This window comes from Manacus vitellinus, unplaced genomic scaffold (genome assembly GCF_001715985.3).
Source record: "Manacus vitellinus isolate BGI_N305 unplaced genomic scaffold, ASM171598v3 scaffold_59_pilon, whole genome shotgun sequence".
NCBI lineage: Eukaryota > Metazoa > Chordata > Aves > Passeriformes > Pipridae > Manacus > Manacus vitellinus.
In genome coordinates, this window is record NW_021940681.1 from 2,926,908 (window position 1) to 2,946,256 (window position 19,349).

Consider the following 19,349-nt stretch of genomic DNA (forward strand, 5'->3'; position numbering starts at 1 on the left):
TTGTGTTTCCCAGCTTAGCCCCGCTGCAGCAAAGCCAAGCTCCAGGGACACCATTAACTCGGCTGCAGTCTGTCCTGCACTTTGCAGCCAGCAGTATCCAAACAGGGGCTCTTCTCCCATTTCTGCACAGCACAGCCAAGCTCACCAGTATCTTTCTGCCAGCAGGATTAAAGGGACCTGTCTCTGTCTAACTTCCTGAGGCATTTATGGATTAGTAGACTGTGATGTGGAACAGTTGAGTGCTTATTTTATTCCCAGTGAGAGCACTACGCCCAAATGCATCTCTCCAAAACTGGAGGAAAGAACAAATAACTCATTGTAATACATCGAAATTACAGACAAGAACATATGACACAGAATACAAGAGAAAAGGTACATTCAAAAGAGAACTGATGACTTGAACCCAACATAAGACTTAAGGGCAACACCTAAGAAATCAAATCTGAGGAAGTCCCTAGGCCCAAGGTGGCAAATCAAGTCTGTAAGTCATTGTCCAGTGCTCTGGACTGGACACTAAGCACTCTGTGGACTGAGATGTTAGAATGGCCTTAAATAAAAAAAAAAAGCAGAATGATTTTATGCCTCTCTTTCAATAATAGTGACGGCAGGTCTGAAACAGCATCAGGGAAGCCACCAATGATACTTCACAAGGGGAAGAAAACACCAGGATTTCTCCAACCTGCAACTGCAGGTTGACTTTGGGTGTTGCAACCTGGCATTTTTATAAACATTTCTTTTTTCAGACTGCGAACAGCCCTTTAAGTAATGCTTAGAGAGTTATGCTGAATTCAAATCTGTCTTGAAAGAGTTGAATTTACTTAGATGACAGTCGTCTTTCAAAAAGCTTGCATGAAATTTTCCGCTGTCATTACTGGGTCACTAACTGAGGACCATCATGAGACAGGGAACAGGAAGAGAAGGGCACCTCAGTAGTCAACAACTGAGCAGTTAAAAAGCAGTAAATGCTTCCAGCCTTATACAAGATACTCAGACAGAAAAACTGGGAAGTTAGCTCAGCACAATTCATGCCAATTCCACGACAGTGCCTATTTCACAGCTGGTCAGACCAGTTTTTAAAATGCAAATTTAAGTCATGCTTTTCACCAAACTTCAGGAGGGGTCACATCTTCACTACTACACAGTCATATTTCACTGGGAGGATGTGAGGACTATCCCTTGAAACTGCAAGGGAAATTTTACTTTCACTTATATTAGAGTCTCTCCCAGAACAAGTTATGGATTTTTACCTTTTTTTGGTAAAATGAAACTGGAATTTTGTCAAAGATCAGCACCATGTACGTCTCATCTAAAAAGCCTGGCAGGTGCAGCAGCCTATTTGTTTCAAAATAGCTTTTGGAGCAAAACTAAAAAACAAGAGCAATTTTCCTAAAAATTTTTATCAAATTGGTTTTTCCCTCTTCCACTTAGGTTTTGTTTTGGACCTAAGGGACCTAGAAGAGATTTGACAGAAAACGGGAAACATTTTCATGGAGAATAGAATTCACATTTTCATGTGAGCAAAACACACCATTAACAGACATAGCTGAACAGTTCCCAGCACATCACAGGCCTTCATGACTGCACCTCCACTCTCCCAACAAGCACTGGAGCACAAATGGACCCAAATGCTCACATCCAGTGTTTCCAGCAGAACACAGTTACAGGAATAAGTTACAAATAAATACATGTAACATGAATATTAATTAATTAAATACTACACTAGCCAGTACTCAACTGACAGACACTTTAGTCTCTAAATTTCTCCACGTTTCTGAAAGCTAAAGCTCAAGGTCAAGCAGTGGAAGCGAGAAAACACTCATAAATGCACTCAAAACTTCCCGGGATTGGCAGAAGTGGCCTGTGAGTACAGACCCAAGAGAGCTCAGCAGTCTGCTCACGAGTAAATCAATGCCCAGCTCCTGAGGAAGACACTGGCCCTTGAGGTGGGAGCATCCCCAAACACTGTCACTCTGGGTTTGCAGAGGAACCCTGTACAAAACTCATTTTTTTCTGCTAGGTGCTACATCATAGCTATTGCTGAGTCCTCCGTGCTGCTCTCCTGCTCCAAGCCCACGCGGCGGATGGACTCGCTGTATTTCTGTCGTCCCAGATCAATGATGGTTTCAACCTCATCAGCGATGTCCTGGCGGCCGCTCTCTTTCATGGCTGTAATCAGCTTGCTCACACAGTCAGGATCCTCTGAGTTTTGCTGAGCCCATGAGAAAAGCATGCTCAGGATCTGCTTATCAAGGTCGTCTCTGAAGAAAGGAGGAAACACAGAAGTAACCAACACACTCTCCTGATTGGCAACCCAAAGAGACCTGACCTATGTCCCAGTCCATGACTAGAGCCCCAAAGGAGCCATCCAGACGCACAAAATGCTCAGTGGGCCTGCCTCTTCCCCACCCATCTTACAGGAGTTGCAGCTCCTACAACAGCATTTCTCTAAAAAATATTTTCCTAACGAAAATAACAAATTAAGGCATTCTGCTTTTGAATGTAATTTCCCCACAGGAATAGTAGAACAAATCTAATTCTCTCCTACTGCTCTGGCTTTTTGGTCAGACTGCATGCCCCATGAGGTACCACAAGTTCTTTTTGCATACAGATGATATTCACAATTAAAGCCATAGATCATTGCTCATTGTAAGAGATGGAGTCTGGCCAGGAATCCAGATCACAGAACAAAACAGGAATGCAACTCAGCTGAACTACAGAGCTCATCAGGTTTGTTATTTCCCAATTTTGTTTTTCAAACAAAAAGCTTTGTTTTATAATGGCAAGAGAAAATAATCAGTTCTCCATTATATAAGGCATTATTTTGAGAAGAACCATTAGTCAACTCGTCTTTTATTCAGTGAAACAATTACAGTGTAAAACCTTTCAACCAGCCAAGCAATAATTTATACTATTACACTGCAGAGAGATAGATAGATACATAGATAGATAGAATGCATCACTGTTGTCTTATCTTACCTGTTATTGTGTCCTATGCGCTCAATCTGCTGATAGGTCAAGCCCAGGTTGAGACCAATGGTCTGCCAGTCAGATCCCATACGCCTGGCAATGCTCAGCAGGTTTGCCTGTGTCAGGTAGCCAGTCTCAGCATTGCCCAGGTTCAAGGGAGGGAAGGAGAAGCCACACAGGGGACCAGGATTCTCATCGCAGCGGGGTTTCAATTGCTGTGTCACAGAGAAGAGAGAGAAAGAACATACTTTCTTCTACAAATTGTTTTCATAGAGGACAGTGTCTGGCCACTCAGTCTCCATACAGAAATTTCCTTCCTCCTACTGGGGAGAAAGGAAATTCTCGGGGCTGAAGAGTCAGGCTGTAAGAAGTAAGGAGCACTCACACTGGCAATGACCAGCTATGCTCACTGCCTCAGAAAAATATCAAATCACAGTTTTCACATAGCTCACACTGAAAATTTCCTTTCCTGTCTTTAAAGAGCAGTCTAAAATGAGCCATGTCTCGAAAGTGTGTTTGCCTTAGCAGCAAGAGAGCACTTAGTCTAGATTTGTAGTTGAGGTTGCATGAGACAGAAACGGATGTGAGATCATGGCACGTGATCTGAAGGGAAGCATTCAGCCTACCAAAGTATATATTGTTTTAAGCTTCCCAAAGATCAATTAAATTCCATAAGCAAAAGTTGCCTTTCTCACAATAACACACAGCCTAGACTTTAAAGCTCACACCAAAATACTTACACTTCATGTCTGTATTCAAATCCAGCATAATTACCTCATCCTAATCCTTTCTTTTTTCCTGCTGCATGAGCTGTGTGACTAAGAAATTTACAAACAAAACAGACACTTCCCTTAATTACAGTGAGCTTCCTTGTGTACTACATCCCTCATTCATTCAAAGGATCCACCCTCTCTGACCACCCATCCAACAAGCCTGTGCTTGGCAGGCAAGATGACAGGAGAGATGGAGACCACTCCTAGCTATTCATGTTTCTCGTTTCAGAAGAGCTCACTCACAAGGAGTGGGAAATCACCACAACCTATTTGGGCAACTATTTCTTGTAGTCACTCATTGCATCCTTTCTCACAGAGGAAAACAAAATTAGCTGAGCAGGAAGGCCATGTTCCTATCCCATCTAGATTGATTTTTCTGTAGAAGACAACTTACAGGTAGTTTGATGGGCAAAGTTGCAAGCCAGAGGGAGTCTGCTCCTTTCCTCCTCCTGCTGGCATCTTCAGGGATGTTCTCTGGAACTGCCCCTCGGTAGAAGGAGACCTTTGCAAACAGAAAGCATGCAGTGAGGCTCTGATTCAAGCACAGTGGCCAAGCCTGTTGGCACCATGTTTTTTCTGTCTGAATTCAACATTCTCACCTATCCCTAGCCCACAAATTACATGCAACTGGGAGGAGCACTGACGTTCTGCTGTAAAGGCTGGACTTACTGCCAACACCCCAAGAATTAACAGCAGGAATGTAAGTCCTAAGTGATGAGTGATCCTTCCAGACTACACTTCTTGATTATTCAGGGTTTAGTCAGTGAAATCCAAAACCAGAGAAAGAGGGGAGGAAAAGAGTCATGCGCAGCACTCAGATCACTATGAGGAGTATTGTAAAAGCAATGCTGATGAAAGAGGAAACAAAAAGTCCGTGTAACTCATTGCTCACCTGGCCTTTTACAGCTTGGCCTTTCCTGTCCACAGGGGAGGTCACATATACTTCCTTCATGTTCTTCAAGTGGGAATAAAAAATAAATGACAGACGTCCGTCCACACAGTCAGGACGATCTGTGCAAAGAAGCAGCAAACAGTCAACTTGTGGAGAAAAGTGTGCAGCTTTTCGAGCCTGGCCAACAGCCCATCATCCACTAGCAGTCTCCATGCTACTAACTAGTCCTTCTGCTCATGGCTGAAAGAATTGCAACCTTCCCTTCCTCACTGAGTGACACAGGAAAGCAGAAAACACTGACTATAGAGAAAGCAGGTCCTACAAGTGAGAAAGGAGAATGGACACAAGGCATAGACAAAGTTCAAGAATGGAAGGCAAGGCAGGATGGCACAGGGAGTTAAGTCCATCCTTGGTGCTTCCTTCCCATCTCAGTCCATACTATCCCTTGGAGGGCAGAATCAGCTGCAATAGCACCCTTTAATGCACAAAAAAACGTCACCCATCTCATCACCATTTATACAGGGGTGCAGAGTAGAGCTAAAGGAAAAAAAATATAATCAGGTACAACATTGATATATGTAATTAGCTGGAAATTAAGTTAAGAGTCCAGCCTAAATCAAGATAGAGGGACAGACTCTGGCCTCATGAACTCCACTGAAAGTCCAGTGCACTTTTAAGTTGTGTTTACTTTACACCAATGAAACTGAGCTCCGTGTTCGAGTTTTGCAGAAAATGGCTCGTTTTGCAGCTGGAACAGGTCCAGCCACATTGGGACATAAAACATCGTCTTGAGTTTTTGTCCTGCTCCCTCTTTCCTTCTCTTCTAGTGGCTCCAACAGCAGGAATTATCTGTTATGGATTATTTCAGAAATATCTTCTCAAAAAAAACCCCAACTTTATATGTGTTCTCAGAAATGGGCAACATTAATTAGATCACCATGAGCATCCCAGTGTGGTGTCTAAGATGCCAGGAAAAGGGCATAGCTGGCTGCAGAAGCAGATCAGTCATAAAATAAACACATTTAGCTATTGCCCTCTGCAGGTTTACAAGAGCATGAGAGGAAATGAAAGTCTGCAAACAGTATTTTCATAGGGAAAAGTAGACACAAAAGATGGGTGACCAGAGAATGTGACAAAATCATGGGTTGGCTGCTGTGAGTAGTGGTCCAACTGGAGACAGAGAGGAATGTCATGGATGAGTACAGCCCCCAGCAGAAACATGCCTGGGGCCAGAGAAGCACAAGAGGTAGGGAGCAGCAGCATGAGCCCAGTACTGCCATACCCATATCAATGCTGATGCCTCGCTCAAAAGCTGCGAAAAATTGCTCTCCCTCAAACATCTCCACCATGTCAGATGGCTCCGGTCCTTGATAGCGGTTCTGCAGCCTCTCCAGCACTGGGTCAACCTGACAAGGATGACAACACAGGACACTGTGTTTGGTCTGAAGCACGTCTGTTCCCTGGCCCATGTCCCTACACTCGTGAGGTTCCTCTCACTCACCTTTAAGCAGAAAAGACCATTTCACATGAGAAGGATGTAAACAAATGAACAAACACCCTCCCCCTGCTGGTACATTCACTACAGACAAAGAAGTGGTGCTCTGAGTTTTGTGCCTTTTGTGCCTCCTCTCAAATAAAAACTGGACAAGTCTATGTGGACTAACAAAGATAGGCAATTCCAAAGATGCCTTTAAAATAAGCATTTTCAGCAATATATCTTTTTTAACTGGTCAGTAACCTTCAAAGACAGGGAAGGATTTACTTGCTACCATGTCCCCCTCACAGTATACCATTAAAAGACATTTTCTCTGCAAAAAGACACAGCTCATACAATACACCAGAGCTCATTTTGGCTTTGCAGTCTGTGATCACAGACTTGGGGTGTCGGAGGCAGTGCAAGAGTTAGCTTGGGCCCAAAGTGTCTAGTCTTCCTTCTATTTTTAAAAGTAAACCTCTCTCACCCCATGACCACCCCTAGCAGGAATACAGACACACCCAAACCAGGATCTCACTGTCAGTGTCACTGCTGCCTCCTGTGGAGATAATTTTAGGCCAGAACCCAAGATATAAAGAATCCTTGCATATGCTTGTGTCCATGGGTCATTTCAATATAAAACAAATTAAGAGAAGAAGCAACCAGATCAGTTAGCAGCCCAGTACTGGCAGCCTGATAACACAATCCCCACCTCACCGAGCGGCAGTGCCTGTCAAGGTACAGGCTCCACAAAGACATGCACACTCTTTGCTAATATCTGAAGCAACACTGCTCAGGGCTGATACCCCTAGAGCAGAGGCAGCAGAAGAGAATGCATGAGTGCTTCCCATCTCCTTCCCTACAAAGTCAGCCTGATTAGCTCAAACTCATAGCATAAACTAACCTGATGTTGCACTGAAGTAGGTTAAGGAGGGGTCATATGTTCTGTCCACTGCTTGAACTGTAAACAGCAAGGAACATTGGGAAGAGTACCATTTCTAACCACTCCAGATGAAATCAAAGCACTGCTGCTGCCCACAGCAGTAGCCCAGACAAGTGACGTGTAAGCTTCAACTTTGACTTAAGTTTAAGCCAACATGTTTTGCCTCATGTTTGCTGGATGCTAACAGCATATACATGGCCAGTAACTTTGGCTCAGTGGATTTTAGCAGCCCAATCCTCAGGGTAGGAAATCAATGCATGGCATGTGCCACTGCACAGAATGAGGTTTCCTTCTTCCTCCAGCTCCCTGTGAGTCAGTATCACACCAACTGTGTGGTGACAGCACACTCCAGCCATGACTCTGGGGCAGTAAACAGGACCATTTGGTGCACTGCTGCCCTTATATCCTATAAATGGAGGCCCAGGAAGCTCAGGAGCAAGGCGATGGAACGCCAATCAGACCTTGTGCTTGGGGACACACTGTAGCAGGACTTGCTCGGGGTCCCTCTTCCTCTGCAGCGCAATGAAGTTCACCTGGTACAGACGCAGCCGCTCATAGACCTTCTTGGCAATGCCTTCAATGTAGGTCTTGGTGGTGTACCACAGCCAGTACCTGGCAGACAAGGAATTAAGAAACAGGAGAGATTCTGTCCAGATGGAAACACCAGTGTCATATCCACAAGATTTTAAAATATGATGGGTAGAGACAAAGTGCTAAACTGGGCCTGACTTGCGAAAAGGGAACAGATAGGGTTAATGGCATGACCTCTGGTCAGAGTGTGGGAAAAGCAAGGCAGATGAACATCCCATCTTTTCCTCAGGACTAATCCTGCACTTACCAGGAGAAGTGAGTGACTTCAAACATCACATAAATATGAGTGAATTTCAGCTCCACCTGACTGGTAATGTCATCCCAGGTTTGGCCCTCCAGGTCACCATGGAGAAGACGCAGCCTTAACTGATCCAAATTTAGCCCTAAAGACAACAACGATCAAGAGATGCTATAGGCAGTAGAAGCCTTTATTCATTGCTTTACAAATCCAGCCATGGGTTTGGGTGATTTACTTTTTAAAAGCATCAAATTAAGGCTCATGACCTTCAACATCCAGGACTTAACTTTGCTCAAAGAAAAGCAGCAATAAAAGGACTATGCTATCCCAATGCTTCAAGGATATTCTGGCAAAATAGGCAGACTTAAAACAATAGTGTGCCAATTTCCACCAACAGATTCATTTGACAATTCTCAACAACAAAATCTAGTTAAGTTCCATCTCTTTCTAATGTACATCCCACAGACTTTCCAATCCTGATGCACTTCAGACATACAAATACCAAGTAGTGTTATAACAAAGACCGTATCACACCCAAAAAATGTTACTTCTTCAGAAGAAAGCCAGGAAAGATCAAAGAAAGTAGGAATTAGGAGACACGTGGTACTCAGCAAACAGAAGAATTCCTGGTACAACTGAGGCTTTTTTACTTCTTTAGCAGTATTGAGAGTGGGATATGGCTTAGCATATCTTCATACAGCTTTAACTGCAGTGGCTCAGCACCTGAGTCATGAGCAAGGAAAAGAGAAGGCAGACCCCTGGAGGCAGCATCTTCATTTCCTGTTTCAAGCTATTCCCAGTCATGATTCAAAGCCCTTTCACCAAGCATATCTTCTGTTGGCAGGAGTGACTCTCTAATCCACCATACTGAAATCAGCAGTCTAAATACACATGTATTTTGACAGAGAAATCCATTTGCCAAGGCCATTCTCCCAGCTTGTCTCATCTGTGAAGCCCAGCACTGATCTGATGGATCTGAACTACCTTCAGCTCCCACCACCCTTTATGACCACTCACTCAGCAGATAGACTTTGCTGTTCCTGCAGGAAAAGCAAGCTTTATTATCAACAGGAGAGGCAAACAAAATTCTCAGCTTGCCATTTGTGGTTTTCCACATATGGCATTTCTCTTTGCCAGTTTTAGGAATGAACCAACCTGTGATTCCAGGTGGGAGGGGCAACTGAATTGTCACTGGATTGAGAAAATCCACCAGGGAGTCCTGGGAGAGGCAGAGCAGGGGACTGGCTCTGCACCCTGCATTGGCTGTGATTTCGTCTATCACTTCCGCAGGGACGTGCAGCACCTGGACATGGCAGACAGCACACTGAGCAGAGCAGTCAGACACCAAATCCCCACATTCCTCATGCAGCTCCCCCAGCACCCAGCAGGCAAATGCAGCTCTTGCCTCAGGACCCAGTGAGAAGTAGAAGCACAGTGAACTTTGGCTGAAGTCTGGTAACCTGCAAGCTGGGACGGACCAAGATATTACAATAGCATTTAGCACTATCTGGTAACTATAGAGAACAATTAATTTTAGAGGGGTGGCTTCAGAATTAGATCCACATTAGATTTCCCCCCACCCAAGTCTCACTGAGCTGTTTTGCCAAGCTCAGTTTTGCAAGGGAAAAAGAGGCAAAATCTCCTTGTGTTCCCTTTATAGCAGCTACCTGCTGGTCTGCTGGAGATCCCACAGGGCAGCTTGCAGTACAGCCCATTTTGCAGGCAGGGAAGTTAAGAAAGATGGTGATCTGAGATGGGTCAGCCCACGAAGCACCCATGTCAGATAGGAACTACCCTAGAGCAGACATCTCGAGTTCAGTTCCTGCACTTGGCATGGGACAACAGCTGCACCACAGCTTACCAAAGGTTGTTTTTTAAAGCATGCATACCTGCATCTTGACCCTGCGAGGCTCTTCGGTGACTCCAGGAGGAAAGATCACTTTGATGTCTGGATCCACTCTGGAAAAGAGCAATGTCCCCTCTGCTGGCACTTCGCATTCATCTTGCACAAGTCGACCCACAACAAGGAACCAAGAGAAGTGAAGGACACTACAGTGAGCCATCTGTAACAGAAGGCAGGGAAGAAAATATATAGGCATATAATTTCATACAATAAAGGCAGGAAAATAAGGACCAGTATCAGCCGAGCAGATGAAAGCACTAGAACAGGGATGAAGCATGGCAGGCTGCAACTCACCACCTTCAGCAGACACACCTCCATGAGAGAGGAAACCTGGAGCTGAAATCCACTACATTTTATAGCAGCTGGTCAAAATGCAGCTCACGAGATGTTTCAAATGGGCTCACTCTTGGCTGGGCAAAACCAAAGAGCAACAATGTGTGTCACTGGTCATTTCAATCTGCTCACCGTTAATCCTCTCTTCTCCTTCACTCTTGTTCTCAGATCACTCCAGCTCTGCCCACTGAAGGTCCGAACTACCACCTCGTGCTCGTGAAGCATTCGAGGCCGGACAAACGGCATCCAGATCTGCACCTCCTGGCAAAAAAGCATTGCTGTGAGACACCAATAGAAAGGATAAAACCTAGCCCAGCTCTGCTTCCTGTGCAAACAAGAAGGGGGAAGGTGACACACAACCTGTATGCAGGGAGTGCAGGAATCTGCTCTACCCTGCAGTCTCTGGGGAGGTGACAGATGTCGGATTTGCTATGGAGTGGGACAGCAGGAAAAGTTCAGCAGCTGCTGGGCAGAAAGGGCAAAGCAACTTCTCCAGTGAGCTGCTTGTTAGCCATGATGGGGCTGGGGGTGTAACTACCTGCCAGCTTGAATGAAAACCACGCAATCAGACTTTTATAGAAGGACGCAAACCATTCTCTTTGCAAGCTAAGGCCAGATGCTGGAACAGCACTTATCCTCTGGCACAGCAGGAGGGTTGTGAGTGAGAAAGGTTACAGCTCAGCTGAATTAAGAGCAGTGGGGAAGGCAAAGGCACCAGGCCAGCACAGCTCCGGAGAAGCTAGTTGTGTCTTTCTGAGTCTTTGCAGTGGGGCTTCTTTGAAAGGCAGTGCTGCAGATATTTAAAAGCAGCAGTTATGGTGGTAGCTGTCTCAAAAGTCCCAAAAGGCTCTCTCAGAAGACTCTGATGAGCTACTGCAAAGGCAGATTTATCAGGAGGTGACCTAGATGTGTCCTTACCTGCTGGAATTTGACCCCATGAGGCTGCAGCTCCAGGACCCTACTCAGCAAGACATCATGGTGTCTAAGCTTTACCCACTGAGGGTCCGGTTCGAGGACTCGGAAGTGGATCCGGAGAGGATCAGAGACAGCCCCCGCTGGAAAGTAGAAATGGATGTCACAGGGCAGGACCACTTTGCAGCCTTCAGAGGTGACAGGAAAGCTTTTGGAAGAAATGCATGAATGTATGACACTGTGCAATGACTTCAGTCCTCCAAAAATCAACAGAAGAATCTCATACTTGTGTTTGACTGGCCTACTGAGGCTATAAGCCTATATATTCCTGCAGTGCAATCCCCACCTTGCATCAATCTTGTCTGGGACCTTGTAACACCACAGTAATATAAGTTCTTCATAACAGAGGCTTACCTGTGCTTTCTTAATCTACAGGAGAGTTTTCTTGGCCCTCTAGCACTGGATTCACCTGAGGCAATAAGAAGGTTTGGGTAGGAGGAGAAGACAGAGGTTACTTGAACCAGGGTAGACAAAAAAGGCTGAACAGTTTTGGCTTAATCCTAATCTGACAGAAGCCACTAATGGAACCCTGCTCACACTGCAGCAGGCTCCAGATCAAGCAGCAGCAAGAGGATGGCAAGAGGTCTAGAGGTCCCAAGACAAGGAAATGCTGACTCTCCCCCCGGGAAACTCAGAAGCAGAGGGAATCATAAAATATTTCAATCTACCAGCCCTGCAGCTCTCAGGGCCATGTTTGATTGCCTCAGGCCACCTCTGGGCATCAGTGATTGCTCTTGTGAACATGAGCACCATTGGGAAACCCTGCTCAGATTCCTGCTTATTCATCACTTTCATCTTGAACAAAATGCTGCTCCCCTGCAGCCTGTGAACCCCAGGAAAGCAGGAGGTAACTGCATAGCAGAATGACCTCTTACTGCTCTTTGAGCTTCCAGCATAAGCCACCACAGCCTTAGGGCTGTGCAGCAAGCCCAAGAACTGGTGCTCACCTCTGCTAAAAAGGCTAGACCTCTTTAGGGACCTCTCCTGATTCATTTCCTGTGAATCCCATTTTCACTTCCACGATTAAACCTTATTGAGAAAGCCCAATTCCAGGGACAACTGAGCCCTTTGGACCAGGCTTGGGCTCATAAAAACATAACTAGTACTGTCTGTATCCTTACAACCTAATAATTATTCCAGACAAATAAAGGCTGATCTGATTCCCCCCTGCTTGCCTTCTCTATTCCAAACCCATCTACACCATGCTGGGCTGAGTGAGGGAACAGCTGGGCTGAACACACAGCAGCAGAAGCCTTGCAATTACCAGCCTGCAGAGATGGTTCAGTTTCTCCTAAGGGATTGCCATGGAGGTCCACAAATGGCAAGGCCTGGATCTCAGCGGGGACGGCACGGAGGCAGTTGTTCTGCAGATCAAGTCTGGACAAGTTGGGCAGGCTGGCAAGCGAGGCAGGGACCGTCACCAGGAAATTGCTGTGGAGATGCAGCTCACGCAGAGACTTCAAATTGGCTGCAGGTTAGAACAAGAACAAGTTGTTGTTAATTGTGTCACACATCAGCTCTAACCCCTCCTTCCTCATCCCATGTAAACACACATATAATGAGGGAAAAGTACAAAAGCCCAACATCTCTATAGCTCACATAATAAAGGGATGCAGGGAATTAGCTGAGAGGCAACACAACCTCCTCTGTCCTCTGCTTTTCAGCACCCAGCTATGAGTGTGGATGTAAGACACTTCTGTGACAGCATCAATAACAACCTCAAGCACAAAGTAATAGAGGATCCAAGAGCCAGAAGGTTGAGCAGCAGAAGTCAGAGTCCAGTTCCATGGACTTGTCCACACTGTACACTGTGATTTCAAGCCCAGATTTGTATCCCATCAAACCCCAGCTCTTCTGTTTCCAGTCCTGGGTGCTACCCAAAAGCAGCCAGGCCAGATTGTAAATTGTATTGAGATCTTAGCCATGTTGCTGATCCACAGGAACAGAAAGTGTGATCCAGAGAGCCATTAATGCTCAAAGGGACTGACTGAACCAAGTATGTTTCTCCCAGTTATCCCTTTCATTTGGCTCCAGCAGGCTAACAGCTCTGGGGACAGAGACCAAGGACCTCAGAAGGTCCTAGGCTGTACCAAAAGCTTGGCAAGCCCATGTCTTCTTTTCCCCTATAAAATACATACCCAAGGAGTCTGGGATGCTCGATAAACAATTCCCAGAGAGAACCAGCTCTTTGCAATTGTGCAGATTCCCAATTTCTTCGGGGAGCAATTGCAAAACATTGTCTGAAAGATCCAGAGTCTGCAGCATTGACAGCTCCCCAATGCTCTGAGGTAAGTCGGTCAGCTGATTTTTCATAGCAGAGAAGAAAGTCAGCTTGCTAAGACAGCCAAAGTCCTTGGGAAGTGCCACCAGGCTGTTGTGGCTCACCAGGAGCACATGGAGGCTGGGGAGGCAGAGAATGGAGCTCGGCAAGGTGGAGAGTCTGTTGAAGCTGAGATCCAGGTGGGTGAGACACTTCAGCTTCCCAAAGTCTTGTGGCAAGCTTGTCAGGGAGCCACGCTGACAGGAACCAAACTGATCTCTAGCATGGCCTCCTGGGTGTGGATGGAAGTAGAAGAGGTCAGTATGCAACAGGGACACCACACCAGCCTCACATGAGACTCCTTAGCGCAGAGACTCATGAGATGGGGAGTTACTGATCACAGTGAGCAACACTGATTACAAAGTACTCAGAGAAGTGAGTCTTCTGCTTCATGCCTCAGTTTTCTGATCAGTGAAAGGGGTGCAATGGTAAAAATCTGTTATGAAATCTAGATGCCACTGTACCAGTACAGCTCTGCTAAACACATCTGGAGTCAAAGCTCAGAACTAGCCAGGACACCCCACACATCTACCGCCCTTCAGCAAGGTGGCCCATATACCTCCAAGCCTCCTACTCTCCTTCCCCACCTCTTCCTCACCAGCATCAGCAGCCAACACACAACACTTTATGGATTAAGGAGATAGTCTGTCCCCTCAAGGCTTTGTCCATGCCGTCGAGAAACAAACAGCCCTGAGGATCAAGATCTGCCCTTGCAAGAGTGGAGGGCAGACACGGCAAAAGCAGTGAAAATGGGGGGGGAAAGTAGGTAATTCAGTTTTGTGTAGGCCAGTCAGCACAGAGAAAGAAGGATACAAGTTCCCCACCCCAGCTTGTGACACTCAAATTGGAGAAGGGCTGCACCCGTGGAAAATAAGTTGAGCAAACAAAAGGAAACTTCTCTGTTTGTTCACTGTTTCCTACTCCCCCTCTCCTGTTCTCTATTTGTATCCACATACAGCAGAGGGCACCAAACACTTTTTATGCTGCATAATGGTGCAAAATTAAACAACCAAACTATCAGACACATTTCATTTTGAACATAAGAAAATCTTAGTGAATTATTTTATTGCACTTCAGGATGCTCAGGATGTGCATACATCTCACTAAACAGGACTAATATCATCACCTTACTAAAGATGGAAAAGAATTTCAAATTCTTCACATGAGAAATCTGTGGCAGATATAGAAACAAACCTCAATCTTTTCAGTTTTCAGCTAGAACCCTGAACTCTGGCCACAAACTCCCTCTTTTTTCTCTCATTTATTTTTAAAATTCCACCTCCCAAAGAGCAAATGATTCAGTCTGATAAAGAAATTATACCACATGTATTGAGATCCTCCCACAATAAAGAGATGAGAAAGTTCAAATAATGATCTAATATTTATAGCTCTAACAGTTATTACACTTTGCCAAATTACATGCATGCCCTGAGTCATACTTTAGATAAAATGTTGATCAACCTCTTCTGGTCTGTCTTGAACTCTGCTAAACGTACAGTTATTGGCAGTAAGCAAAGTTTAAGCATGGATTGATTCAGATGGAAATGCAGAAAAGACAGTTTATTATACGTCCAAAAATTAAAGAGGGGCTGAACATTTACCAAAAAATCCAACAGCTTTCAATCCCCCTCTTCTTGAATAACTGCAAAAAATGCTCTTAAAGAGAGTGATTAGAGAAAATTCTGCAGCATCGACTCAACCAGACTCCAAAAACTGATCCCCAGGCAGCTGTAGAAACAAAGTAAGGAAATAAGAGTCTAGAAGCTGTATCTTGTTGAAATCTGCATGCAGCTCTGAGTAAGGCTAAGAGCCAAAGCTGAGGTAAGGGACACTGGAACAAAACACTTCCAAGGGCAGTTCGTCCTGCAGATGTAGAGAGGAGGATTAACAGAAAATCCGAGCCTAGAAAAGTTGGGTGGTGACGAGCCAACTTACCTTTCAGCACCAGGGATTTCAGGTGCTGCAGATGAGGAAGGCTGTCCAGCGTGGTGCCAATGAGGCAATCGTTGCTGCTGAGACGAAGGAACTCGACCTGGACCACCTCTTCCCGTTGCTCCTTCAACAGCCGGAGGAAATGGCAGCAGCCATCAGGATAAACATCCAGGTTCAGTCTGTTGCCTGCAAGGCAGGGGCCAGCAAGCGCAGGAGCCCCCGAAGCCCCCTCCACGCACTTGTCCCAGAGGCTCAGCAGCTCTACCGTCTTCTGCATCTCCTCCATGGGGTCTGGACATGCTCTGACTTGCCAGGCAGGCAGGAACCAGCGGCACCACAAGGCAGCTGGGACAAGGAGGAGAAAGAAAGATGGCGCTGAAAGAGAACACAAGTGCACCGTGAATGCCTCCTGCCCCAGCCCAGAGTGGCTGGAAACAGTTTATAATCACAGCAAAAGGGCAAGAAGGATTACATGCATGTTACTGAAAGCTTTGCAGGCAGAGAGCACAGAAATTCAGATTGACAGATGCCACAGAGGCTTCTCCTCCTAGGGAAACCTCAGATTTTTCCAGCCAACATCTCAGCAAGGAATGGAGCAATTACCCACCATCAGAATAAATAGTAATATTAACTTTAAAAGATATAAATGTAAATGCCTATTCCTTATGCAGATTTCAAAGTGCCTTAGTGGGAAGCTTTACAAGTGGAGAAGAAAACTGGGACAGGGAGAGCTGAGCCAGAAGCAAAGCCCAGGGGCAGCTCACAGACCGTGATGGGTCCTCATTGAACCCGGTTGTGAAACCGAGTGCCAATGGGATAGAAGTGAGAGGGCAAAGGGCAGCAGAGCAAACATGTCAGGGCCAGGGCCAGGGTTAGAAAAGGCACACCCGTGACACAGGAGCACTGGACTGTGCAGTCAGACTGGGCTCTTGTGGAAGTGCAAACCAGGCACAGAGCTGTGGCCAGCTAGTTACCAGATAGTCCCTGTTTCTTCCCCTCAGCATCCTCCACAAAAGGGAAAGGGAAAAAGTAGATATCACATAGTGCATGCTGAGAAGGATTCGAACCTAAAGGAGCAGAGGTACAAAATTTGAACAAATTAATTACTCCTCTGCTTTCTTAGTGTGAAGAACCCTTCATCCATCTAGGACTTTTAAAAGAAGACACTATCACCATAGCACACAGGTAGTTAAAAGATGAGCAGAGGCACTACACTTGCTTTTACATCAGTACTCACAGACTTCCAAGGACCTTGTTTCCTGCTCTTTCCACTTCCTTTATCTTTTGCAACTTTTCCTGAGCCTGGAAATTAAACTAGCTTATGATGTGAATATCGAGAGCTCCTTGTAAACTCTATCATGGATCAAATAGGTGAATAACAGTTTGAGTGAGTGATGCAGAACTAGAACAAACTTGGCTCTTACTTTCGAGGCCAGCAGAAACAAGCTAATGCCCCAGCAACACCCCGAGGAGCAGTGCTTTTACCGTTAACCTGTGGGACATGGCAGGACTGATGTTCCCAAGGCACAGTTTGGTGGAGACGTCACACTCGTCACACCCATCTCCCTGAAAGGGCAGGAATGTAATGACAAGAACAGGAAGCAGAGCACAGAGGCAGCTCAAAAACTGCAACAGGTCCTCATAGAACCCCGTCGTGAAACCAAGTGTCAGAGAGATAAAAGTGAAACTGCTGCTTCAGTATAAAGGTGAGCATTTCTTACAAAAAAGGCTGTATACAACACAACCGTAAGAAAAAAGATCATCTGCTATAGCTTTGTAAAGATGTTGATGGTGAAGGAACCGAAAGGGAGCTCCACACTGCCCAGGCTGGAAAGGCTTGAAGGCCACAGAGGCAGCTCAGGGTGTGCCGCCTTACGCGGGTCTGTACATCCTGTGCGCAGGCAGGCACAGACACACCGACACACAAACCTGCACAGGGACACACAGACCCGCACATGGACACACACAGACCCGCACACGGGCACACAAACCTGCACATGGACACATCCCCGCACACGGACACACATACACACGGGTCTCGGACTGTCCACACATGCCCTGCCCCTGGCCCCACGCCACCCCACATCCCGCCGTCCCGACCCGCGGCAGCAGCTCCAGCCGGGCCCCGCGCACCGTGTCCCGCCGAGCACGGCCACACTTGTCTCACCCCTCCGGCCCCCGGCCCTCAACAAGCGCGTCTGGGCAGGGCTCGGCTGGGCTGGGCTGAGCTCTGCCCGGCACTTCCTGCAAAGTTCTCGGGAACCGCGCTGCCGGGGTGGGACGGGGCGGGGAGGTGCCAAAGCCGGCGGGACGCAGGGCTGGTGGCCCTGGGCATCCTCAGGGCCAGGCGTTCCGCCGCCACGGCAATATCACGAAAGGAGATTTTCCTGACACGGCCACGGCACCGCGGCCGGTCCCGGTGCGGCTCCCCCGGGCTCCAAGGGAGCGGGAGGCACGGGCAGCTCCGGGTGTTGTGCTCACTCGCTGCAAATCCAGGGAGAGAAACGGAGCGGGGGCTGCGAGCCCAGGAGGGCGCGGGGCTGGGCGCTGCCGAGCCAGCCCTCATCCCACCCGGAGGGCACCTGCCTCCAGCCGCTGTGTCGCTGCGTTCGGTCTGTCGAGGCCCCTCGGCGTGTGTGCTGCTCCCCGTGTCGCCCTGAGGGGCGAGTCCCGGCTGGTACCCCGGTGCTGCTGCCCTGCGAGAAGCACCCCTTGCTCAAAGCTCTCCCTACAGCGCCCTGAAAGGAGGTTGTGGCCGGAGGGCCTGCTCTTCTCCCAGGCAACCAGTGACAGGACAAGAGGACATAGTCTCCAGCTGTGCCAGGGGAGGTTTAGGCTGGACATTAGGAAGAATTTCTTCACTTGAAAGGGTGGTTAAGCATTGGAATGGGCTGCCCACGGAGGTGGTGGAGTCACCGTCTCCAGAAGTGTTTAAGGAGAGAGTGAACATGGCACTTAGTGCCATGGTCTAGTTGACAAGGTTGTGTTTGCTCATAGGTTGGACTTGATGATCTCAGAGGTCTTTTCCAACCTAATTGATTTGGTGATGTCAGGACTCTTGTCCTATCAACTAGTTGCCCGGGAGAAGAGGCCGACCCCCACCAGGCAGTTGTAGAGAGTGATAAGGTCTTCCCTGACCCTCCTTTTCTCCAGGTTAAACAACTGTAGCTCCCTCAGCCGCTCCTCATAGGACTTGTGTTCCAGGCCCTTCACCAGCTCCATTGCCCTTCTCTGGACTCGCTCCAGCGCCTCAATGCCCTTATGGAAGTGAGAGGCCCAGAACTGGGCACAGCACTTGAGGTGTGGCCTCACCAGTGCTGAGTACAGGGGAACAATTACTTCCCTTGTCCTGTTGGCTGCTCCAAGATCATTGAGTCCAACCATTGACGAAACACCACCATGACAATTAAACCACAGCACTAAGTGCCACATCCAGTTGTTCCTTCAACACCTCTGGAGACTGAGACCCCACCACCTCCGTGGGCAGCCCACTACAGTGCCTGACCACCCTTTCCATCAAGAAACATTTGTTTCATGTCTGTACAGAGATGCACTCTGGCTTTGTGGATTCACCACCCAGTGCCCCTCTCCGTGCAGATACAAAATTAACAAATACCGGGACACAGTGTGTGGATCAGCTGGGCTTGTGCCCACCCCAGAGCAGGGCAGGGTGCTGCAATTGGAGGACAAAGTCTTAGGCTGTGCCAGGGGAAGTTTAGGTTGGCCATTAGAGGAATTTCTTCAGAGAAAGGATGATTGGGCATTGGAATGGGCTGCCCGGGGAGGTGGAGTTACTGTCTCTGGAGGTGTTCAGGGAAAGACTGGACATGGCACTTAAGGCCATGGTCTAGTTGACGTGGCAGGGTTAGGTCATAGGTTGGGCTCCGTGACCTTGGAGGTCTTTTCCCGCCTAGCAGATCCTGTGACTGTGCGTTTTGAGAATCACACCCATCGCAATACGAGCCACGACTCTCCCCAGCAACCCCGTGACGGAACAGACGGCCGCGCTTT

The 19,349-nt window shown here is 47.2% G+C and overlaps 1 protein-coding gene across 3 annotated transcripts; it reads right to left on the bottom strand.

Annotated features, from left to right (window-relative positions):
• Positions 1-208: 208 nt before the first annotated feature.
• Positions 209-19,087, bottom strand: PIDD1 (p53-induced death domain protein 1). 3 transcript variants are annotated; one of them, XM_025896062.2, is made up of 16 exons: positions 18,955-19,087; positions 15,342-15,713; positions 13,225-13,638; positions 12,351-12,554; positions 11,441-11,495; positions 11,033-11,234; positions 10,247-10,375; positions 9,768-9,941; positions 9,034-9,181; positions 7,888-8,023; positions 7,511-7,661; positions 5,915-6,038; positions 4,633-4,751; positions 4,135-4,242; positions 2,977-3,182; positions 209-2,258 (listed from the first exon to the last, which is right to left on the bottom strand). In XM_025896062.2, exons 1-16 carry the CDS (start codon positions 19,064-19,066, stop codon positions 2,021-2,023), a joined length of 2,892 nt encoding a protein of 963 aa, XP_025751847.2. In that variant the 5' UTR covers positions 19,067-19,087; the 3' UTR covers positions 209-2,020. The 3 variants fall into 3 exon arrangements, with proteins under 3 accessions (XP_025751847.2, XP_008918212.3, XP_017937571.2); XM_008919964.3 differs by lacking the exon at positions 18,955-19,087 and having other exon boundaries at positions 15,342-16,956; XM_018082082.2 differs by lacking the exon at positions 18,955-19,087 and having other exon boundaries at positions 11,033-11,237; positions 15,342-16,956.
• Positions 19,088-19,349: the final 262 nt, after the last annotated feature.